Here is a 24,533-nt window from a genome sequence, read left to right as displayed (position 1 = left end):
ATTTTATACCTACCGCTGGCTCATGCAAAATGAGTACATTTTCAGTAGGCTTTTGACCGTTACCGAGGAAACAAGAAGAACTGGAAGTTAGAAAGAGGAAAGTGATTCGATGACCTATGCTCCTATCTGGGGGGAAGGGGATGCGCTTAAGTAATTTGAAAAAGTAAGTATGTAAATATTGAGATCAAGCAATTCAAACGGAAACTAAAAATATTTTTTCCCGGACCCAGACCCTACTCATTAAGCAAAACAAAATAAGGTGAGGTCCCTGGGGTCCCTGTGGAGAAACGCTGATGTCCGTCATTCTTGAATAATCGAAGGTTTCGTAGCCTCAGTGTATTTAAAGCCCCATTATTAGGAAAGCAACATGGGCAATCACGAACAAGAATTAACTTCGGCATGTTTTCAAGTGCCCTGGGGCGTCATTGAAGCAAAATGTTGGGGAAGCGAGTCAGGTAAACCATTCATTGGTCTACATGGATGGCTTGATAATGCCAATACCTTTGATAAACTAGCCCCATTATTGCCCAAAGACACGTATTTAGTTGTCATTGATTTCCCTGGCCACGGCAGATCGTCTCTGAGACCACCTGGGGTACCGTATACGTTCCTTGATTGGGTGATCGACGTAAAGAGAGTCATTACACAATTAAAATGGACAAGATTTTCCCTAATTGGGCACAGTATGGGGGCTGGTGTTGCAGCCTTGTATAGTGGTGTATTTCCAGATGAAATAGAAAAACTGATCTTACTGGAATACAGGGGCCCTTCTGTAGCTGAAGAGAAAGATGCGTCCTCTTTTCTAGTTGCCTTTACAAAGAATATCATCTCGAATCAGTTAAAAAACAATTTCAAAGTTTTCCCAGATGTAAAATCTGTGATGCATAAAATTCTTCAAGCAAATCCAGAGTTAACTGAAGAGTCAGCCCGAATACTTACAGAACGGAAAGTTCACGAAGTTGATGGTGTTGTTGCCTTGAGGACGGAACCTCGCTTAAGACTTGCTCGGGGAAGAGATGTATGTGGAAACTACTTAGTCCTTACCCAGTCCTTGGTGATTTCCGTCATTTCCCATATCAAATGCCCAGTTCTTGTAGTGAGAGGTTTGAAGTGCAATCCTCTGTTTCGATTTCAAGATGAATACATGAGAGAACGCTTCAACATTATGAAGAAAAGTGCAAGTTTTTATGAATATTGGGAAGTGGATGGGAATCACTGTGTTCATTTGAATAATGCTGGTATTGTTGCTGAAAAGATAAACAATTTTTTGATAAGATGTGACATTTCGAAAAGTAAACTTTAGAAACTTTTACAGAAGGCATGCAGATATATAATAGATAGATTTTTTTACCCCATAAATGTAAATTTTCTCAAAAACTCTTTCTAGATATATAATAAGAATAATATATATTTAACAAATTTACCTCAATTTGTTGTGTCTGTCCTCTTTTTGATGATACATTTTGTCAAAGTACTAGTGTGGATCCACAATCTGCATACAACTTTGACAACGTGATGACAAAATTTATGGTCAATAAGTTATAAATAATGGTCAATAAATGGTTATATATATTTGGATTTGTTGAGTGTGAAATTATGCAGACATACTCCAGATGGATATCCAAAAGGAAAAGCTGGTTTGTTGGCTTCTTACAATAAAGGATGGTTAAGATTGATGATTGAAGCAACTTGAAGTTTTTCTATCAATATACAGATGGCATACATGTAAATATGGGGGTTATGAATGGCCCCTAATTTAAACTTCCTTGTTTGTGTGACTAAGTAGTGGCATGAGAGAACTTAAGCATGCGTCCGGTAATAGCTTACTTTCAATACTGCTCCTTTATATTGGCTACCCGTCCAAACCTAACTACACTTTTTCAGGTCCTTAGGGAGTCTGAATCATGAGTGCTTTCCGTACTTACTCTGGTTTTGACATATTCCTGCCTGCTTATATAACTCAACATAACATGTCATTTCATTTATTCCGTGAATTTGATTTCAAATCCATCCTTATTTATGCCATCCCTCCCCTACGTTCTATTCTAATCACACTCTTTGCGAAAGCGGCTGTGGGGGAGACTAACACCCCCCTCGCCCTTCGTCCCCTTAAAACCCAGTCTGTTGAAGCTCCTCGGTCAACATGTAAGCGAGGCCATATGATAATCACGTGAATCAAGAGGGCGGCCATGTTGGATTCTAGTAGGAACAGTTAAAGAATTAAAGGTCAAAAATTATTGAAAAATGCTTCGAATTTGTGGACCAAAATTATCTAATTGCTGCTTTATCTTAAGCTTATGGGGTGTTATAATGTTGGTAAGGATATCTTGAGATTTAGTTCTAAGAAGCCTTTTTCTTGAGGCCTCAAAAATTTGGGGTTTGAGTTGAGTTTCATCTCGTTGTCTTTGATAATTTATTTTCGACAGGTTCTTCTAGGAATATTCTTTCAAACAAGAAGCGTTGCTCTACTAGAAGATATATCGAAGGATTCAAAAGAAGAAGCGGCCTTCTCAAGCTCCGCAAAGTAGGCCAAAAACATTTCCTTAAATTGAAAATTTCCTTTGGTTTTGGTTTTAAATTTAAATTTTGATTTGGGTGTTTGACAAGGTATTGAGCTCATTTTTTGAATCTTTTTATAGAAATTGTTTCATAGGAGCTGGAATTTATGGAGTTACTCTAATAATATCTATACATCAGAAATGGCTTAATGCTAGAACGGGAGATACACAGAAATTGTGAGTATAATTTATAATATAATAGTTTAGCTGACGTAGCTTACAGTATGTTAATGTTCATGTACATTTTTTCTTTTGTTGTTTCTATGCCTTCTCAATATCGTTTAGGAGATTAAATTTGATTTCCTTCTGGGGGAAATCTTCAATCTGAAAGTACTTTGAAAACCAGCTTTTATTTTATTATCATTAATCAAAGCATAGAGCGTTTTCACTAACATGAGAAGGCAGCCATAAACAATAGAAACTTTCTGCACAGTATTTGCATTAAAATAGGGTTCTATTCCCGGAGGATAGAAAATGTATTTTTTTGGTACCCCATAATGGCCGCTGTGGCGTGACGTGAAAACGCTCTATAGCCCAAGTTTTAAGAATAAATACTGTCAATCTTTCTCCCCTACCCTCCCCCCAATCTGAAAGTACTTTGAAAACCAGCTTTTATTTTGTTATCATTAATCAAAGCATAGAGCATTTTCACTCACTTGAGAAGGCAGCCATAAACAATAGAAACTTTCTGCACAGTATTTGCTTAAAAATAGGGTTCAATTCCTGGAGGATAGAAAATGTATTGTTTTGGTACCCCATAATGGCCGCTGTGGCGTGACGTGAAAACACTCTATAGCCCAAGTTTTAAGAATAAATAATAAATGTCAATCTTTCCCATCTACCCTCCCCCCTTATTTTATCTTGACTTTTAACTCCTAACTGATGGTCAAATTCGGAAGGAACAGCCAATATTTCCACAGTGTTTATTTCTAAAATACTGTACACACAAGGGTTTTTTTTGAGTAAGAGGGGGATGGGTTTCAAAATGTAATGCAGTGTTTGGCTCAAGGAAGATGAAAAAGGAATGGCCTGGACCCAGTTGTACGAAGGGTGGGCAGGGCTATCTGATGAATAAATCCTTATCTAATGGATAATAAATTATTCTTATCAAATGAATTTATCTACTAGGCAAGATTTATCTGTCGGATAACACTATCCACCCAACCAGGCTCATTTGGCCAGTTACATGTTGATCAGTCAATGTGACCAGTAATATGTCCTGCATTCTGCCATTGAGCAGCCTTAATTTTAATCCTGTTACTGGTACGAGGTGTATATATATATTATATAGATAAAGAGAGCAACTAAAAAGTTTAAACAAAAACATATGCAATTAATAAAGTAATACTAAAGTAGCTATATTACAATATATAAAATATCATAATATATAAATATTAAAGTACCAGTTATATAATATTTTTGTAAGTTGATATTTCATAGCCTTTTTCTTTTTCTGTACAACCATTCAAAAAAAGCTTCAATGGGTCAATATTATTAAAGCTAAAAAAGTATTTCCAACTAATGAAGAAAAATAAACTTGAATGCCATTTAAGAAAAAAAAAGAAATATTACTGATAGACATTTTCAATGTATTAAACATAACTAACTAATTCTTTCTCTTGTATGTTGCTTGTTTTCACTTTCATTTTCATAATTAGATCGACCCCAGATAGCTCCAGAGTAAGGCAAAAGTATCAAAGTAATTTACAATACTTCTAAGGGCTGTCCAAAATATGATTGATAGAAGCCTATATTCAAACCCAGATTTCTGGGAGTTTGGCTAGTCATGTACATACAAGGGCCAAGGAAGGGGTGCGGCAAGGTTCGGCTACAGCCCCTGCACTGTATCTCTTTTCCCATACTTGTCTCTTATATTTTCCAATTCCTCCCACCTCCCACCCCCCTTTCACACACACTACATGTAGATCTTGTTAGCCCCCCCCTCCCCCAACAAGTACTTTTTAGGGTACTCTGCGGCCCATGGTATGATGAATGTTTCATGATAATTCAGTTTTGTGTAGTGCATACTACTGGCTATCAGCAGTGAAATCATAGTATTATTAAGTTAAAAAAATTGAAGTCTAAATTCATTTTCTCTACTGGTGGATGGAAGTTTTTGTAACCCAATTTATCAGGTTTACGAAAGATTCAATAAGAAATATTTTGATTTTTGGGGAGTGTGTGTTATTAGTATAAACTTATCTAAGAAATAATGTAGTACAAATTTATATTGATGACTGGGATTTACAATATATGTGCAGATTTTGTGAATTTCTGGTAAGATAGATAGTTAGTGACTTGGTAGGTTGTCAACCTACTGTACCATAAGAGGTTTTAAAGATTTCAATATTGAATTTGATTGTAGTTCTTTACCACACAGGTAATATGGTTTTCCAAGCCGTCAAATGACACTTCTACTTCTGATGGAATCTATTTAAATGAAGAAATCAATCTAATTTGGAATTATGTAGAATTATATAATCATCAACTGGTATTAATGCACATATAATGTTAGGGTCCAATTTAGAAGAATATTCATAAGTAAGCCAACGATAATGTACAATTAATATAAATACTGCACTATTAACAATTTCATTCACCAAATCATTAGGATTTAATTGCACTCAAACGTACGTAAGGACTGTCTATGAGAGAAAGATACAAATATAAGAATAGGAATTGCATGTGTTGATAGTCTAGATATAAAATCTATCATCAAACACATACTTTAAGTGAAACACCAGTTTCAAAGATCAAACTTGTATGTTAGAGGTTCATACTTATGACTGTATAATAACCATGGGGAATTAGGGGTAGTGAATTAGTGAATCTGTTATAAAATTTGACAAAATATATGTTTCAATCAGATGTTTGATTCTGAGCTATGAAGTTCAGATCAAAATGAAAATTTGGATGATATCATCCCAAAATCCTTTTTTGCTTTGCTTTATTCACCATTATTTTTGATGAAGTTTATTTTTTTATTATTTAAAATAAATGTAAGAATCATTTTCAAAAATTTCTACTCCAGAGCTGTGTTGTGTTAGTAGATAGGAGTTAGATCAGTTAGGAAAAATTAATCAGGGTTTAAATTAATATAAATTATTATATTGTTTTGAAATAAAATTGAAATGAAATTTACAGCGACTTTGCTTGATTGCTTTTATAAATGCTAAATTGAAAACAAATTAAAGTCTTCTTCAATCCCCATTAAAAAATGGGAGAACTTATCTAGTATTAAAAAAATTCAAAAGATATAAAAAATCAAAAAATAAGAAAATAATTAAAAGGGAACAAGAAAAACTCTTTGATTTAGATAAGGATTGGCTCTTAGCTATGAACTTGTCGTCCAACTCTAAAAGAAAGATTCTTAAGAGCGGGGTGACTATAGTCAACAGAGTGATCTCTAATGAATGCAACTTCTACACGCAAACTTGCTTCTTTTTATACCTCATGAATAATTAATTAGCATAATGATTATAAATTTATAAGGACATGTTAAAGATCAATAAACCACCTGTCAAAGATAAGTCAAATAATGGAATAAATAATTCATAATGCTATTTAGAACCTCTTCTTTAGTAATAAAAATGCAATATAATAAACAGTTTTACTCTATGAATGGTACTTAAAACTTAAAACTACTTTTTTTTTTTACTTTTTTTTTTAGTTTTAAAAAACTTCTCCCTTAGTAATAAAAATGCAATATGATGAACATAGTTTTACTCAATGAATGGTTGTACAGTAAAGTTTTGAACAAGAGGTCCCTCCCATGGCATAAGTCCAGTGCGTCAGCAATAAAACAAAAAACCAAAAAAATAGTGGTTCTATAAAAAAGGGTGTCTACTCAAGGGTGGATCCAGGGGGGGCAAAGGGGGGCTGAAGCCCCCCTTCAGCAGAAAAAAAACAACCCAAAACTGACGAATTAGATGCTTTTTTTATTGTTTTCCATTGTGTTGATGGAAGAAACTCAATTAGCCCACCTAAACTAAATTATTCCCCCCCCCCTAAAATTTTCGCTGGATCCACCCTTGCTACTGTTTCATTTCTTTCATTGACAGAAGCTGATTCCTTCTGTTATAATTTTTTTGCATTTGTTTGATTGAGATCAGAATGAGATGTTTTACAATTCGTAAACAGTGTAAAAAGTGGGATTTTGGATGAGATATGAAATAGAACTGCTATTGTAAATTTAAATCCCAGAATGGAGCATGTTTTCAACCAATCAGAGTTTGCATACTAAGTTGTATAATAAATAATAAAGCATTTATTAAAGTTGTTCCATGGTAACATGCCATTGTTTTGCTGGTTCACAGGGTTGTGGCTTAGCACAAGTCCAAATCAAAGAATCAAGAATCATAATTACATACCTATAGCGAGCTACATCTTTCATCATTATGATGATACTCTGAATTATATTAATATTAATAATTTGAATTTTCATTCATTTGTTTTCCCAGTGCATGAATAATACTTAGTAGCCCATAGGGTATTGTACAGTTTATGTTTTAATAAGTAAACACGGAGGGCACAGTTTCTGAATTCTGATTGGCTAAATCCTGAAATGTGCATATAGGTGCTCGCACCACTGCTAGACATGTTTTTGATCAGAAATTATGCCTTCTCTTGGCAGTCATATTCAGTTGAAATTTGGGAGGTGTGTGAATTTGTGGGGGAGAGGGGTTGCAATTTTGATAGCCTTTACAAGAGTAGCTTAGAATCTAGACAGTCACTCAGAATATTCAAAATGTTTAACCTCCTTCAGCCTCAAGAGCATGCAAACCCCTGTTGAACTCTTGATCAACCTTTACTTAATTTGTATACACAGAAACAAATGAATCCTTTTAAAACAGAGCTTTCATTTCACTTCAAGTAATATATACAATAATAGCAGCCAGTGTCTATGACCATTTACAATGGCAAGCTGCTGTAAAAGCCCAGACAGATTGGATGCAAATATTGTATAATTATGTCTATTTCATGTTCTACAATTTTTATGAAGATTGAAGTGAGTTTGACTTAGAAAATATAGGTTTAGAATAAATGAGGATGATTCCAGTTTACAGAATTCTCCTGGGCGACAGATTTATATTGTTTTTCCTTAATACGTTTTTCATAATTTGTAAAGATTATAATTATTCAGTGTAAATTAAGTTGCGATAATGATTTGAATAGTGTTGAATATCGATCAACATTAATGAAATTAAAACTGACGCACATTATCATATTAATTTCACAACAATTAATTAAAATATAGGTTTACATTGTTTGACCAAAACAATAGAGTGCTTTAAGTCTCACTGTTGAATAGGTGACGTCAACTAAATTAGATAAGTTATTTACTATTTTAGGTGACGTCACCTAAATTTGAAACTACAAGTAAACAGCTACTGAGATCAGGGGGAGAAACGATGATACAAATGAATTTCTATGCACTCATTCTCTGGTAAAACAACCCCCCGGATTAGCATGACCGTTATTTGGCGCGCTTTTACTATTTTAGGTGACGTCAACTAAATAGTTATCTAAGTTAGATAAATTTATCTAACTATTCAACAGTGAGACTAAAAGCACTCTAAAATGCTTTAGTAATCTTTTAATTGTTTCAAAATAACTCAATCTGTAACATTGTTTTCTCTATCTTCTTCTAGTGGTAATAGTACTTAATGTAACAAAATCAATGCATGTGCTTCAAGATTTTTTTTTTTTTGCAGTACGAAAAGACAATTTCAGAATTTAATTCAAGATTTTGTTTTCTTTTCAGTTTTGTTCCAGCATAATGAGATTAATATTGATATTATAACATTTATACAGTCAGGCAGAAGAGGTATACTAATAGTCTAGTGTGACACTTCAAAGGTTTCTTTTATAGGCGTTTACTGTGTTACAGAAAATATCTATAATTATAGAGAACTTAAGATTTGCAAAATCTACCACGGTGACGTCAGTCAACCGAAAGTGTAAAACCCCAACTGAAGTTACTTACACTTCTGGTTGATGTGCCGGTCATAAACTTTGTAAATCTTAAGGTTGTGAATAACTCCCTTACAGAGGGAGGGGGTCAGAAGAGTATATTTTGTCAGTGAGATGCTTAATTATGGTTGATGTGTCCAGAGTCATTCTCCCCATTTTTGAGGTTCGAGGTGCATTCTTGTTTAGTCTGGGTACAAATAACTTTATATATAAGGCATGGAAATTTTTTTTTTACCCAAACAGAATGCATGCTTGATACATTCTAAATAACCTTATGGGGGTATGGAAGTATATTTTCTGGAAATTCTACACTTTGTTTTTTTACATATTGTATAGCCTGCGTTCCATCCGGCCTTTTCTTTCGAATAAGTCTTTACTAAGAAAATTCCGGATGTGACGCAGGTTAACGTTGTATGGCCTGATTGATGAAGATACTCATTTCAAAGTATGTTCTTCAGTACACCTTTAATAGTGAAAACAACACTTTGCATCATGTTGTACTTGGCGTGTAATAATAGAACTTGATGCAGTCAATGAATTGTATCCCATCAAAAGAAGTAAATGTGAGACTATAGTAACATGGACATATATGAATTAAGGAACTTCACACTTTCCATTCATTCAGGCTGCAAAAAAATATTTTTTTCAATTGTTTACTTTTTTAGACATTTTTGCAGTGACAATATATTAATATGGTTGTTGCGGAATATTCTCAGCTTAAATATGTCTCATATACTGTAGAGTAGAAGCCATGTTGCTAAAGTTTTGTTAGGAGTTTTAAGATTAAAGCCAGATTGGTTGAATAGAGGGATTTTTACTAAATCCATAGAACAAACTAAAAGTGTAATAGACAAATAGACAATAAAGTAAAGAAATTAGACTAATAGCCCATTCACACCAAGGCTTAAACATGTTTTAAAGTGGTTTAACTAAACAGGTTTGGAAAACTATCTACGAACACTGCACAATATTTGGTAAAATAATTCATGTAAACTATCCTTTGTCTTGCTCTGAAAATATTTTACAAAGTTTCATTATATTGTAGCTTTCTAGTTTCTTTATTGTTTTCCTAATGAAAACATAGTTTAACTAAACACGTTTAGGTGTGAATGGGGTATAAGTATTTCACGGTAGTAAAACCACTCTATGACAAAACATTTGTCACTAGTTTCCATTTGTTCTATCAACCAATAAATGTATGGCTTGTACAAAAGCCCTTTGTTTACTCATTCTATTGGGAACGCTTTCAAACAATGCAACCTGTGGCTAGCCTGCGTTCAGCTGGTATAACTTCTCTCGAAATAGACGGTTATTTTGAGAGAAATTATACTGGCTGAATGCAGGCTACCTGTGGCAGGAGGCCCTTATGTGGGAAATTATAAAAAAATTAAAGAAACAGTAATATTATTAGAGAGAAAGGTTAAAATAGAAAGAAAAAAATTAAAAAATTCGTCCAGTACCATAACACAGCCTAAGATACTTCAAGGCACGAAATACTGTAAACTCTTAAACCCATTACCAAAACCTTGCTAGTAAGTTTTGTTCTCACCAGCAAAGATTTCTAAGTCACATGCAATCGATCATGGGAAATAAAAAAAGTTACTTGATGCTGGTTCTAAACTTTTCAGTCCTTACATTTCTGGACTGTGGTCATACTCACAAAACTTGGCTAGTTTTTCTCAATCACTAAATACTAAATACAAAGAGTTTGCAAGAGTTCATTTCTTGCCTTGTAGAGTGACCACAGTAAATCCGTGAAACTTTAGTAATACTAAATAGCACAATTTCATGCAAATTCCATTGTTGTTCAATTAGCACTATTTTGTACTATTTAGTAATTAGTGTTTCACAGATTAATTGTTTGTGCTCTTACTACTGTAAAAGTTGACAAATAGCCTTTTCCCCGTTATCCTGTCAAGATAGTTTACTTCAATCTGCTGATAGCAATTAAAGCAGTCTGTGATAACTTATCATAGATTTTCCTTTACGAGGGGGAATTATATTTTAGATGATTTTGCTATAAAATGAAAAACTAAGGGATAGGATATGACATGATTATGGAATACAATTGTCAATATAAGTTTTTTGTGAAATAAAATAAACATCAACTCTGAAAACCAATTGCTGTGTTATTTTAAAATACTTCTAGTCCTGATCTTTATCCTTTGAAAATGACTTCCTGGTCCAATACTAAAAGTAGTTCTATAACTACAATTGTTTCAGGTTGAGGTTAAAATATTGAGAAAAAATGTTCACTTTTCACCTGGAAAATGTGTAACTATAACTAAACTATAAGCTCTACGCAATCAGCCGCTAAAAGTTATACTACATCCAAATTTTCAATCATGAGAAATAGTATATATAGAGGATATTACATGGGGGCGCGGAGATACGAATTTTACCTTCGAGTGTTCAATTGATATCTCATGAGTGAGTGCAGCGAATGAGTGAGATATCTAAATTGAACATGAGAAGATAAAATTTGTATCTCCAAGCGGCCGTGTAATGTTCTGTTTATTATATAGATATCGATGAAACTTAAAACAAAAGCTCAAAAATTCTTTATTAAAATAGCAAGCCGATTACATTACTATGTCAACAGCGATATCTTCATGTGTGAAAGATATGGTATCTTCCACTGGTGAAAGATATCAAGTTTTCGACACTAGAGAAAACCTGGTATTTCATCAATATCTAAGTAATAATCTAAATTTTATTAATATATATTTTTTGGTCTGAAATAATATTTTCTATTTTATTCTATGAATATTTGTTTCTATGAACATCTGCTGTCATTGGTTCCATTTTCTGGTAATGGTATTTTTATAAAGTTCTACAAACTCTTTAACCAACTCGTCATTGTCTCCTTTAATTTTAGCTGTGAGTTCTTTTGTTGCTCCATTGACATTTGTTTCAATTAGGAATAAGCCACCATCATCTTCCTATTTAAAGGAAAACATGGATTTTACTACAAAGACATGAGCAAGGTAGTCTGGTGTCTGAGGCTATGTTCAAGGTTGGTATAATAGCAGAAATTGGGATTCCTGTGGTAATCCTTGTTCCATGATCAAATTGGAATTTAGGAGTTCATTTTTGGGGGGAGGGGGAAAGGAAAACCGGAGTACCCGGAGAAAAACCCTCAAAGCACAGGAGAGAACCAACAAACAACTCTACTCACATACCAAACCAAGTCTGGCGGGACTTGAACCCGGGTCTCATTGCTGAGAGGCAAGTACTCTCGCTTCCCAAGAGATTAATTAACAAGTTACCTGTTGTGCATAATGAAAGTATTTTTGCATTGTTTGTCCAGTACTGTAGGCCATCATCAGGATGTGATGTGACAACAAGGTTTCCTCAAATTCATTAGGAGTACTTGGTAGCTTTTCTAATGTGATTGTGATATCTGAACTGCAATGAAACAGTGGTTAAAGAATTAGGAGGAATTAATTGGTCCAAATGCTATGCGATGATATGCAAGCAGAAAAATTAGGAGAGTGCTTGAAAAAAGAAAGAAAGAATGCAAGAAGGAATATCAGGTGTTAATTTTAATGTGAATGAATGTATGAATGAATGAATGAATGCGTAAGTGATGAATTACTGTATCAATGACTGAATGAATAAATAAATAAATAAATAAATAAATAAATGAATGGAGAGGAGGTAGGGAGGGAGGGAGGGAGAGAGGGAGGGAGAGAGGGAGGGAGAGAGGGAGGGAGAGAGAGGGAGGGATGGATGGATGAATATGGTGAGCTGGAGGGTGGAAAAAAGGGAAGAGAGGAATGAATGGAGGAAGGATGGAGGGCAGGAGTAGAAGGGATTGATGGATGGAAGGAAGGAAGGAAGGATGAAGGGCAGGAGGAGAAGGGATTGATGGATGGATGGAAGGATGGAGGGCAGGAAGGGAAGGGAGTATAGAAGGGATGAAGGAAAAAAGGGATGGTGGATGCTAGATTAAAAAATTGATGTATGAATGAATGAATGAAATAAAAAATACCTTTGCGAAATTGTAATCCATTTTTGTTGAAAGTCATTTCGTGACACAACTGGATGAGCTTTAAGGAGTAGTTTGGGCTTTGAAACGACTTCAACAGTCGAAGTAAGATCACCCTGTAATGGAGTAATCTACATTTGAAGACACTTCAAATTTTTTAGGATATGCGATACATAACATTTGCACATTATTAAAGTGCAAATGAACCCTTTGACAATACATTCAGTACTGGTTCTGCATAAAGTAAATAGTTGATCGGTAAAGTATTTCTTGATTTGAGTGATGCGTCTTTAAGTTATGAAGGTTTATACTTCCAATATGTTAATGATGATGACGTCAGGTAAGGTATTTGAGTGTTTTTGTTGTAACTAATAATACTAAATGCTGGCCATTTTGAAAATAAAAATTGTAAATAGCTTTCATGTAAACCATGAGTAAAATAATGATGCTTTTTAAATACTGTTTCTATGAACCAGTTCGATTTTGTATATTTGATTAAGCCTTAATAGACGTCACACTCATTAGCATATTGGAAGTATAAACCTTCATAACTTAGAAACGCATCACTCAAATCAAGAAATATTTTACCATTCAACTATTTACTTTATGTAGAATCAGTACTGAAAGTATTGTCGAAGGGTTCATGTGCACTTTAATATTATATTAAAGTGCCTAAGACGCCTAACTCAATATCTTTAGTATTCATTCTACATGAAGTGAATATTGAATGGTAAAATATTTTTGTATGATTTGAGTGATGCATCTTGGAAATAGGTTTATACTTCCAATGTGTTAATATGTTACCACAGTCATGACAAGGAAATGTGTAGTTCCAAAAATTATCCATACCCCCCTCACGGAGGAATTTTTTAAGACACCCCCCCTACCCCCCAGAAATTCCAATTTTCTTGCACACATACTCTGTAATTTTTGTTCTTTGTCTGACCCCCCTACTCTTCGGAAATTCCAAATTCCTCTTTGAGGTTGGTATGAGTGATTTCTGGAACTACACAATCATGCAATAGACTACAGTCAATCAAATAAATACAAAATAATTACATACTCTGATTGATGGAAAGGTATTGATTATAACTGACAACTGAAATACTAGCCCACATGTGCATTTGAACACATTATTTCATTCCACTCAATGGATTTATGCCAATATTGAACACTCACCAATAGGTTCCCTACTGACACCTCTGGAGGATTAGTCATCGCAGAGAGCTGGTCTGGTTCTCTGTAAGAAACTGTGGGGATGTCTGAATCTAGATAAACACAACATGCAAATATTTTGAGATCATATTTCTATATTCTTTTAAATTAATCAAGCTTGATGATCAATTCACTTTATTTTTTTAATTCATGAAGAGTACTAAAATGATTGAGAGAAAAGAATGGAAAAGGAAGGGAGTGAAAGGAATGGAAAGGGAATGAATGGAAAGGGAAGGGGATGAAAAGAATGGAAAAGGAAGGGAATGAAAGGAATGGAAAGGGAATGAAAAGAATGGTAAGGGAATGAAAGAAAAGAAAAGGGAAGGGAATGAAAGCAATGGAAATGAAAGGAATGGAAATGAAAGGAATGGAAAGGGAATGAAGGAAAAGAAAAGGGAAGGGAATGAAAGCAATGGAAATGAAAGGAATGGAATGGAAATAAAAGGAAAGGAAATGAAAGGAATGGAAGGGGAATGAAAAGAATGGTAAGGGAAGGTAAGGAAGGAAAGAAAAGAAAAAGGAAGGGAATGAAAGGAATGGAAAGGGGATGAAAGCAATGGAAACAGAATGAAGGTCACATATTGGTCTGATATTGCAGAAGATAAAGCTTACCATCTTTTCTAGTGTATGGTCTGCCTTTGATGTAAGGGATAGTCTGACATACAAAGTTCACTGCTGTTTGCCCATATACCACAGAAAGTGTATTGAACTCACTGAAAAGGTGTACCTAATGAGATGGGAAAAAGCAATAATTTTTTTTAAAGAAAAACTCAAGTTTTTGATTGGATACAAGTTATATATCTATTCAGATGAAATAATAAAATTTATCATAATTAAATCACAATTGTAAGAAAATCATGAATTGCAAATCAAAATACCAAGTCAAGAATAAATAATAAAAATGCATGGAAATAAAGGAACAAATTACAGTCACTGCAGTTTTCCATACTCTGTGAACTCCTGACGGTAGTTGTGAGACGCACACTGAAATTTGGTTTTTTGCTGCTGTCAATCAAAAATAATCAGTTGGTATCTTTTAAGTTCTTGACTGACAGCAGTAAAAAACCAATTTCACAACAAGCAGTTGAAATATCTGAGTTTGCAGAATATTGAAAACTGCAGTAAAAAAATAGAAAAAAAAAAAAAAAAAAATCAAACTGGAGAATATGTAGAAACGTTCAACTTAATGAATGAATGGAATTGAATAAAAGAATAAGAAAGGAATTAGATGTGATATGATTCATTTAATATGTTCATTCTTATTCTTTTTCACTTCATTACCAATATCAATCATCGTTACCTTGCAGCTGTCGTTTGCTTCCTTGTTATCGATACTGCTACTTGAACTAATCCTTCCCACTGAACCACAAACAACTTTCTCAGCCTGTAAAAAATATTGGGAGATTTTTACTATGTACCAGTTGTCATTGTACAATCAAATTATTGATGAGTTGACAGTTGAATTTAGCCTCCTCCGCAAGCTACTCCATATATTCTATATTCTCTGTTGGGATCCCTGTATTAAATTTTATGGCAGAGAAGAACTAGGAACGAGAGAGGAGGAGGAGTGGGGACGAGGGAGGGAGAGAAAAAGCGAGAGGAGTGGCATCTCCTCTTCTTCTTTCTCCCTCCCCTCCCCCATTCCCCTTCGTCTTTATGTCCTTGCCACAGGAAGCCCAAGGAGCAAAAGAGCCAAGGAGATGCCTGCCGAGGCGGCTATATTAAGTTATAGGTGGATTGGAGATATGATGACATGTAATTAATATACACATTTGATCATAATATGTATTAGACATGCTATTAAAATGTGCGCATTAGAAATATTAAAATTAGTATATAATTAGTAAAATTAGTGGGCATAGTGTAAGATCTTACCACATCAGTTCCTTCTCTTAGCAGTCTATAGTACATGAGAGCTCTATCATGAACATCAATGTGTGTCTCAGAATCTGATGAACAAATTATTATGTGCATTGTAAAAAATGATATATTATATCCAAAAATAAATATCTATTCTTTACAGACTAGGTTAAATTATTTAGTGGCTCTAAATTATGCTTGATCGTAGATGGGAATTGGACTTGTGAAATACAGGTGGGTTTGAGGGTCAAAACCACGGGTGCATTCGCCTCTCTCCTCTGGGGTCTCGGGTTTAATTCCTTACATATTAGGAGAGTTTGTTATCCTAGGGTCTCTCTCTTCAATGGTTTTTATTTGAGTTCTCCAGACCAGTTTTCTTCCCTCCACAAAAACATCCTAAATTCCAATCCAATTTGTGAGTTACCCATATACATGTATGTCGTCCACATTTCTGGTTTTAATCATTTTATTTTGAAGGCTCTAGAATAAATGCATACTCCTATTTCAAAAATTGTTGTTGGTTGGAGAGACCAAGTAACGCACTTTAAAGTTTGATATATTTACAGCCAAACAATGTAGTTCCCCTTTAGATTGGAATATGAACCATGGCCTTTGAGTTAGAAATGTGATTTTTTGTATTGTGTAGTTCCAGAAATTATCCATAACCTCCCCCCCACAGAGGAATTTGGAATTTTCAAGGGGGAGGGTTAGAGAAAGAACAAAATTAGTACAGAGTTTGCATGGAAGAAAATTTGAATTTCCGGAAATAGGGTTGTTTTTAAAATTCCTCCATGGGGAAGGGGGAAGGGGGAGGGGGGAGGGGGGAGGGGGAGGGTCTGTGGGAAGGGGGGATGTGTAACTTCTGGAACTACACATTTTACTAAAGAAAACAAAAAACCACAATTTTTTTTGTCTCAGATTGCCGTATTTCAGGTGTCGTCCGACAATGGTTTTTGAAATAGGTGTATAGGAGTAGATAAGGATTATTATAGACACATCACATTATCAGTTAATCTTACCAATGCAGTATGCTAATAATCTACCCAGCATTTCCTGGCATTCAGGAGGCTTTCTAAAAAACAGTTTCATCATTGCTGTTAGGAGCTGTAGCTTTATCTCTGAAGACTGTTCTTCTTCTATGCTATCCACTAGTGACTCTAAAATGTAGGGGCTTTCTGGAATACTCTGTGAATCGAGATAGTACAATATAGTAATAAAGCATCTAGGCATTTATCACTTTATGAGAAAGTTTGTGTACCAGACCAAAGGAGGAAGAGTATAGTAATGGTGTAGCATTCCCCCCCCCCCCCCCCCTTTCCCCTTAGATATGGTGATGTATCTTTTGATACTTTCTGAATCAATGAAACTTCGCAAGAGTATAAGATTTAGGACCATGGAATATTAATGGCATTGAGAATGGATTGAGGATAAGGAAGAGGTATAACAGTGGAGTCAGGGAACAGTATTAATGTTATACCAGAATATAAGATGGATTTGATACTCTGCACACAGTATGGGATTGACGTTACTCTGGAAATGGGAAATATAAAGAAAACTTCATTGATAGGTTTTTGAGAAACCATTTTCAATAACGTTTGGGTTGGGATCCTCTTTCTGAACAGTATAGGAGTTTCTGTTACTCTGTAATGTAATGTCTTTTTATCCTTGGCAAGGGAGTGCCAAGCACTAGCTAAACCTCTCACCTGCCCATACTCTCCCAGCATCCATATTATTGCAGCTTTACCCTTTGGATCCTGAACAAGATCAATACATTCCTTCAGCTGTGGCAGCACTGCTATGGCATATTTTTCATAGTGTGGTAGAAGATCTGAAAAGCAATACAAAATATTTACAATGGATCTCATTGGGTGCAATGTTATCCCATTTCAGACCATGTCTCATCCTCGTGAGAATAAGAAACTTTGTTTGAGTTGTATTAATGTACTCAAACTAATGGAATGACGTTTGGTCTCAGATGGGGAAAAAATTACATAAAAGTATGATACAAACTCCATTTGTTCATCCATTCATCCATTTATCATACATTCATACATTCACTCATCCATCCATTCATGATTCATTCATTTGTTAACCTATCTATCTATTCATTCATTCATCCATCATTTTATAAATCATTCATTCAATTAATTTGTTAATCCATCCATTCATTCATCTGTTCATCCATCCATTTGTTTATCCATTCATTCATTCAATTGTTCTTTCATCTATCTATCCATCCATCATCCATTCATTTGTTCTTCCATCCATGCATTCATCTGTTCATCCATCCATTTGTTTATCCATCCATCCATCCATTCATTCATTCAATCGTTCTTCCATCTATCTATCCATTCATCATCTATTCATCCATCTATTCGTCTGTTCATCCATCCATCATCCATTCATTTGTTCATCCGTCTAACCATTCATCCCCTTTTTTATCTTCCATTGATAAATATCAGAAAACGATATATTAAATAGCTGTAATAATACTACTAACCTCTAATAACTATTAGTGTCTGTGATGTAATGCTCTCTGTCTCCCGTGACAGATAGCTCAGTAGTGTGTCTACACAATACTCTGCTGCCTTGGGAAGAGCAAAGGCAATCTTTCCAATGGCTTTAATACATTCTTGTGAAAGTTCCACATCTATGTCATGCACAAGTTCACTATAAAACAATGAATATAAATTTAGCAAAGTGGTTTTGAAAGTAGCTCTTCAACCAATGAATAGATTTGCCATCCCACCACTTCTAGTAAGCAATATAACAAAAACGTAATGGATAACCAAAGAACATCTCTCATGAAAGTGCTTTTCTAAGGGGTCCCAAGAAATCCCACCTCTTGAAATCACTGTAGGAGGGGAATGGGTATGCTGTGGTTTCTTGATAGGAAATGCACCCTACTTCATGTATGTGAAGGTCTTCAACGTACTCCTTCTCCTTCTATATAGGGCTATTTGAGGGCTACCTCATTTCAGTGACGATTTCTTCCACATTTGATTCTGATGCTATTGTTGTGAGAATCTGAACTTTCTTTTGTCTCAGAAACAAAGGATCATTAAACCTATGAGAAAAAAGGAATTATAAATATTCAGGACTGTGGCAAGGTGATACATACAGTATACCAGCTAGGAACGTTAAATGAGAGAGGTTATAGTAAAAATCACTAAAATTTACCGGACAAATGTCTGGTGTCCAGAGCAATTTGCACCACAAAGAGTAACTTAATTTATGAAATTAATACAGGTCTGGATAGAAAACAATTCATGTTGGGAAATACAAATAACTATGAAATTAGAAAAAGTTTCTTTCAGAATTTACCTTAGGAAGAAAGTTTTGTATTCACTTTCAAAGAGGCTAGGACACTTAGCAAGCAACAGTTCCAGGTGGCTGATTGCAGTATAGATAGTTTCATAGTTTGTAGATGACATCATTGAGATGAGAGGACCTACCAAATTCAGAACAACTTTATTTGAAAATCAGATTTTTTAAGTTCAAAATCATCTAGACGTCCAATAAATGTCAATTTTTTTGTGATAAAAATTCTGGTCAGGCTAATGGGATGTGATGGCGCTATACCTCATCATATAGTTAATGTGAAAGTGACATTAATATTCCATTAATATGTTATAATAATTAACTAATAAAAATACACATACAATTAAAGCAAGCATAGCGCATTAATGTATATAATATATAATTAATATATACATACCTTTGACTCGCAGCAGAACATCGTTTTGTAACTCCTGATTATCTTTTGAAAGGTGTAAAAACAACTTGATGGTTGCCATGACAACTGCTCCATTGGGATGCTTTAGCCGAGCATCAATAAGATTCTATTCAAAAAAAATGTGTTAGGTTAACTTGTGCTTTGCTATTACAAAGATGTATGGATGGAAGGATGAAGGATAGAAGGATAGAAGGAACAAGCCTATATCGCTTCGAAAGCGATGATGTTTCGGCCCGTTATCTATTTATTGTGTGGCATTGCTGAATAAAGAATTTTGGTCTTGCTGTGGTAATGGGGTCTTCTGTATTTTGAAAATAATACACAAGAGCGATCTCGTGGTACGCTTCCACGCTGCAAAGTCTTACGAAAATTTCGATGTATACATTTGTTATAAAATTCTCTTGAACGAAACACATCGTAATTAAGTTTTTTTTGAGATTTTAGTGGTTCTTGCTTTGTAACATCGGGAAAACAGGGCAACATACATACATATAACGTCTTGCCGAACGAATGAAAGATCCGACAATAGATATAAACAATGATTGAGTATCGCAGAGAGCAGAGTACAAAATGCAAAATATTTTGGCACATGAGCATTACTGTACGCACCATGTTGAATGTAGGATACTTTTTAAACCTTCATTCTGCTCTTTGACATTTATGGTAAATGTATTTAGCTCTAATATCGTAGCTTGAAGAAAATGCGAAAGTCTCAATTCGAACGAAAAGATACAAAGCTTGTCTTTGACCAGTGCGCCGTCACCAATCTACTCAAAATTTATATCTTTTGGTGCTTCAAAAATTTACATATTTTGGTGCTTCAAAAATTTACATCTTTTGGTGCTTCAAAAATATTACCGAATCCAAGAAATTATACTTTACATCAGGGTATTAAGAAATGAAAACTGATGATTTCAGACTTCTATCTTTAAAGTTGTAAAGTATGCACTGCTTGTTTATAGGACCTAGTTTAAATAATAGCTGATACCAAAAACATGCTCAGATGTGCACGAAGCTACAACATATCGGAAGCTTGCTTCACAAAATATATATGCATCAACTGTTAGTTACATCAGATAAACTCACCAGTTTTTTCAACTTATGCTCACAGGCAGCATTAATTTGCCGCACAATCACAAAAGCTTTTGGATAACTTTTCAATAGTTTACCTACTTGGCGACTTGGACCTAGATACTGACTTAGGAATAAAATACGCATTGTCGTAGGGTTAATCAATAATATATTTTTTTCCAAAAAATGGCGTCATGCGAAAGGGCATAATATAGTCAACACAACTACCTCAGAGAAGATTCACCGCAACTCTCCGAAATACTCCGCATGGTGAAATGTTTTACATTTTTCCATTGCTTATGATGGAAACGGCAAATGATTGGATTAGGTCCAAACCTCTGACAGCTAAATGACACGCACGGAGACTATTATGGGCCGGCAAACCGAATGTAGTGACTGTTTCGGCCTGAGGGCCGAAACAAAAATGGATGAGAAGGATGGGTGGGTGGACAAATAGATGGACGATATGCCATTAATAACAATTGCTAATTCCCTTACCATGATATTATACATTTCATTCACCTCGGCAGGAGTATAGCGTGTCAGAACCTCCAACGCCTGACATTGACACCACTCACTCATAGACTTGAGTCTTAAAGAAATAAATTGTTTAGTTCCAGAAATCATCCATACCCACCCCACAGAGGAATATGAAATTTCCGAAGAGTAGGGGATCAGAGAAAGAACAAAAATTACAGAGTTTGTATGGAATGTACAGTAATGTTTTCTCATTTCAAACCATGTGGTATTCTCTAAAGAATCTTTGTTTGAGTTGTATCCATATTCATGTGTCTTAATTCTCATGTGCAACCATTAAACAATGAAATATCATAGTACCACGAGGGAATTTGAATGACGCATTGTACTTTATGTAATATTAGAAAACATTATGCTCACGGTAGAGATGTCTATTGTGTCCTTACCATTAGACCCTGGTGTAATTACGATGTAAGTTCAGGGCTTATTCTCATTCATAAGAGCTTTTTGATGGTCTTATGATCATGGAGGATTATAATCAGAAGGAAAAAGAATTTAGGAAGAACAAGAAACCATAATATAATAACCGTTATTTCTTTGTTTTTTCCCCATCTAAAATTTAAAAATCTATTAAGCTTTAGCTGTTGTATCATGGCTTGGGACAAACACAACAGAGCTAGGCTCCAACTAGGTGAAAGCCCACAGATTGAATTGGTATTTAGAAGTTAATTCTTGAGGAGGGAATGTAACCGGAGAACCTGGAGAAAAACTCTCGAAGCACATAGAGGACATTAGCAAGAGGCGGCGCATTGGTGGGAGGCGGCGAGCACATGCCACTCATTCTTCCTAAATCAACTTCCATGTGTTGTCAATGCCATAAACATGAGTATACAGTACCAGTTCACTACATTACTAACAAGAGCTCATTGTATTACCTGTTGAGCAAGTGGTGAGCCAGTGCTTGGTCAATTACAAGTCCTCCTTCAGCTGCAAGGATTTCATCTAATGCAGCTATGCAATTACAGGCAACCTAAAAAACAGTGACACTTTTTGGTGACAACCAATAGGGATTAAACTCTCTGATTGAAAACAAGATAGTTTTTTGAGAATTGCAGTAGATATACCTGTGGGTCTTCATCTCTGGTCATCTTCTTCAACTTGTTAATTACATCATGTTCTGTTTTGTTAAATAAATTAGGGCCAATCAATCATATTTAGAATGTAAATTCCAATGAACAAAGTATGAACTCTAAAAATTCCATTCATAAAAATTGATAACGAATAATATTTTATTACTGAATAGTTGATTTATACTAGCTTGCCTTCAACAAAGTCAGGGTTTTGATGATGAAGTTTAACGCAGCCCATGACTGCTGTACGTCGTACATAATGACTTAGGTCATTTAGCGCTGTGATCACTGGTTCTTCTATGTACTCCAACAGACCTGGTAACCTGCTGATTAATAAGGTATACATGCAATTATTAGCATGATGGTCAGGCTATATCCTGGTTCTGAACATTCTGCATTTTTAGTGGAGGATTTGTATCCACTATGTTTAAAGCTTTTTTATCTTCTTGCCAAGCTTTTGGTGATATTGGCCATCTTCAGGGCTATATGAATTAACTTGTACAACTGTGCGAGCCAACTATTTGCACATGAGAACATGCGTAATAGGTAAATTATGAGCCTTGTATGAAACAACTGAAGAAGAGGGCTAATGGGCCTTTCACAACGGTACCTTCAAAACTTCAATTCATGTAAAAAATGCACCAGCTCAACTAGAAACTGTGGACAGCTGTTTTGGCCTGTATTGGGCCTCGTCAGCATGGTGTATCTAGTGAGCTGGTAGAATCCCACGAAAATATAGTACATGAGAGATGAGGTGGTAAGCTGTGTGGGATTGGCTCGGAAATTTGCACGAGATATGAACTAAAATGGAAAACTAAAACTGCGCCAACTGAGTTTGCATGTGAGATCAAAAATAACGGAAATACAGTACTGTAGGTGCGAGCGAGTAACAATTCTGCATACTTTTTATTGATCTATTATTTATTAAGGCTTTTTACATGTACACTAGCAATTTTGGCATGTGACTTGAACTGCAATTTCAATGGTGATTTTATTGCAATCCCAAAATTGCATATACATGTAAATTCCCAGCAATGTTATGCGAATTTCACGGTGACAGATCGCAGCCAAGTCACTGCAAATTCAATCATGTTCAAAATTTAGTGCAATTTATGCATGGTGATACAGTATCATGTCAGCTGATTAAATCCCCGCAATATGCACCCCATTGCATCCTAAAGCCACAATGTCCCTTTCATTCTATGGGAGTGGCCCCAATCCACCTTAGATACAGTATAGTACATGTATATCATCTGTACAAGCATAACAGACAATATACCTTAGGGAAGTCATACTTCTCAATGCAAGGCCTCTTATCATGGCACTACTGTCCTTGATGTCCATCAGTAATGTATTGACTGCTAGTATCACAAGCTGAGGGTTGGACTGTGCATAGGTGCATATGTAAAGATATACAAGCTTCTTCTGGACTAAGTCATTTGTGGCACCTGCCTGTAGTGAGTGTAAAGCAATTATGTTATCATTACAGCACAATGCCCAAAAGTATGATCACATACTTCTGTGCATAATATATATGTGAGGCTTTTTGCTGCCAAACATGCTTTATGAGCTTTATGTGGTAAGAACAGTCAGCTTTGCATCGAAATGTATTGATGCAAAGCCCATGTATTAAATATTCATACATTACTTTTGCATGTTGAGCTGTAACATTGATTGACTGACACATAATTTACAAGTCAACCACAGCATATTAAACACCAAGATGGTGGGACAGGAGGAACTACAGCCCCCCCCCCCCCCCCTTTTTCCCTTACTATTCTTCGATTGCACGTTACGTCATCGCAGCCATGTTGGTGCCATTTTACAAAAGATTTCTCATTAGCATCCATTGTAAACTGCACCACAATGGCTGCCATGTTTTTGTCTTTTGCCTCTCTTGGGAATGCTTGCAACCCATCAATTCCCATACTAATCTCTTATATTTTCAAATCTTAGCCACCCACTTTTTAGGGTTCAGTGCTCAGGGGCCTCTGAAATGACAAGAACGCCACCTAGGGTATTAAACTAGTAATCAACCATGTGTATAACTTTGTTACATTTACCTTAATCATCTGCATAAACAGAGATGACATATCCATTCCCAGGGTCATACAAGCAATGACTCTTTGAATGACTTTCTTGTACTGTGCAGGATCCCTCTGTATTGCTGCTTCATCTAGAAGCTTCTTTAGCTCGCTCACTTCACTCTTCTTTCCTGCTTCACTAAAATATCCTGAAGTAGTTAACATTTTTTAGCATTTACTAAAAACACTGGAGCTCGAAGTTGTCGATGTTTTGGGTGTAAAAAGATGAAAGTGTTTTTTATATAAATATCCTTCAGAAAATGGATTAAACGCTCTTTAAAAATTTCCTTGAAGAGACCCTGACATCTAAGGACTCGTTTTAAATGTCATTTTGTGTCCTTCATTTGAGAAATCTGGATAAAAAATGAAAAATTCTCAAAGCGCGATAAGATACCAAGGGAGCCGCCATCTTGTTTTGTGGACTCGCATTCAGTCTCT

The 24,533-nt window shown here is 35.2% G+C and overlaps 3 protein-coding genes across 8 annotated transcripts; 2 read left to right on the top strand and 1 right to left on the bottom strand.

The window, feature by feature from the left end:
• The first annotated feature begins 220 nt into the window (after nt 1-220).
• On the top strand, nt 221-1,684 carry LOC116306932 (serine hydrolase-like protein 2). Its single transcript, XM_031717072.2, has one exon. It carries the CDS (start codon nt 368-370, stop codon nt 1,301-1,303), a length of 936 nt encoding a protein of 311 aa, XP_031572932.2. The 5' UTR covers nt 221-367; the 3' UTR covers nt 1,304-1,684.
• A 491-nt stretch (nt 1,685-2,175) lies between these two features.
• LOC116306933 (ribonuclease kappa-B) lies at nt 2,176-9,744 on the top strand. 3 transcript variants are annotated; one of them, XM_031717073.2, is made up of 4 exons: nt 2,176-2,316; nt 2,427-2,524; nt 2,640-2,735; nt 8,323-9,744. In XM_031717073.2, the coding sequence occupies exons 1-4, from the start codon at nt 2,245-2,247 to the stop codon at nt 8,336-8,338; spliced, it is 282 nt and encodes a 93-aa protein (XP_031572933.1). In that variant the 5' UTR covers nt 2,176-2,244; the 3' UTR covers nt 8,339-9,744. The 3 variants fall into 3 exon arrangements, with proteins under 3 accessions (XP_031572933.1, XP_031572934.1, XP_031572935.1); XM_031717074.2 differs by lacking the exon at nt 8,323-9,744 and adding an exon at nt 6,875-8,305; XM_031717075.2 differs by lacking the exon at nt 8,323-9,744 and adding an exon at nt 4,939-5,699.
• On the bottom strand, nt 9,330-24,517 carry LOC116306935 (AP-4 complex subunit beta-1). Of its 4 annotated transcripts, none has more exons than XM_089027435.1 (19): nt 24,075-24,517; nt 23,291-23,463; nt 22,204-22,334; nt 22,006-22,058; nt 21,817-21,911; nt 20,903-20,996; nt 19,316-19,439; nt 18,922-19,048; nt 18,569-18,664; nt 18,098-18,267; nt 17,301-17,425; nt 16,617-16,782; nt 15,613-15,686; nt 15,038-15,121; nt 14,350-14,464; nt 13,702-13,790; nt 12,526-12,638; nt 11,801-11,939; nt 9,330-11,473 (listed from the first exon to the last, which is right to left on the bottom strand). In XM_089027435.1, exons 1-19 carry the CDS (start codon nt 24,258-24,260, stop codon nt 11,324-11,326), a joined length of 2,304 nt encoding a protein of 767 aa, XP_088883561.1. In that variant the 5' UTR covers nt 24,261-24,517; the 3' UTR covers nt 9,330-11,323. The 4 variants fall into 4 exon arrangements, with proteins under 4 accessions (XP_088883561.1, XP_088883560.1, XP_088883562.1 ...); XM_089027434.1 differs by having other exon boundaries at nt 22,204-22,337; nt 24,075-24,516; XM_089027436.1 differs by having other exon boundaries at nt 20,927-20,996; nt 22,204-22,337; nt 24,075-24,516.
• Between the last annotated feature and the right edge of the window lie 16 nt (nt 24,518-24,533).

Source organism: Actinia tenebrosa, unplaced genomic scaffold, assembly GCF_029948245.1.
Source record: "Actinia tenebrosa isolate PJP-AT-01 unplaced genomic scaffold, QUT_ActTen_1.0 PGA_scaffold11__36_contigs__length_13525064, whole genome shotgun sequence".
NCBI classification, from domain to species: Eukaryota; Metazoa; Cnidaria; class Anthozoa; order Actiniaria; family Actiniidae; genus Actinia; species Actinia tenebrosa.
Note: the sequence above shows the minus strand (reverse complement) of the source record. Positions and strands in the feature narration are given on the sequence as shown.

Coding starts and splice junctions, on each gene's coding strand:
- LOC116306932 (XM_031717072.2), top strand. CDS start 368: ATGGGCAATCACGAACAAGAATTAACTTCGGCATGTTTTCAAGTGCCC.
- LOC116306933 (XM_031717073.2), top strand. CDS start 2,245: ATGCTTCGAATTTGTGGACCAAAATTATCTAATTGCTGCTTTATCTTA. Junction 2,317..2,426: donor TATGGGGTGTTATAATGTTG/GTAAGGATATCT, acceptor TATTTTCGACAG/GTTCTTCTAGGAATATTCTT. Junction 2,525..2,639: donor GCCTTCTCAAGCTCCGCAAA/GTAGGCCAAAAA, acceptor ATCTTTTTATAG/AAATTGTTTCATAGGAGCTG.
- LOC116306935 (XM_089027434.1), bottom strand. CDS start 24,260: ATGTTAACTACTTCAGGATATTTTAGTGAAGCAGGAAAGAAGAGTGAA. Junction 19,049..19,315: donor TGTTCTGCTGCGAGTCAAAG/GTATGTATATAT, acceptor TGAATTTGGTAG/GTCCTCTCATCTCAATGATG. Junction 18,268..18,568: donor GAAATCGTCACTGAAATGAG/GTAGCCCTCAAA, acceptor ATTGTTTTATAG/TGAACTTGTGCATGACATAG.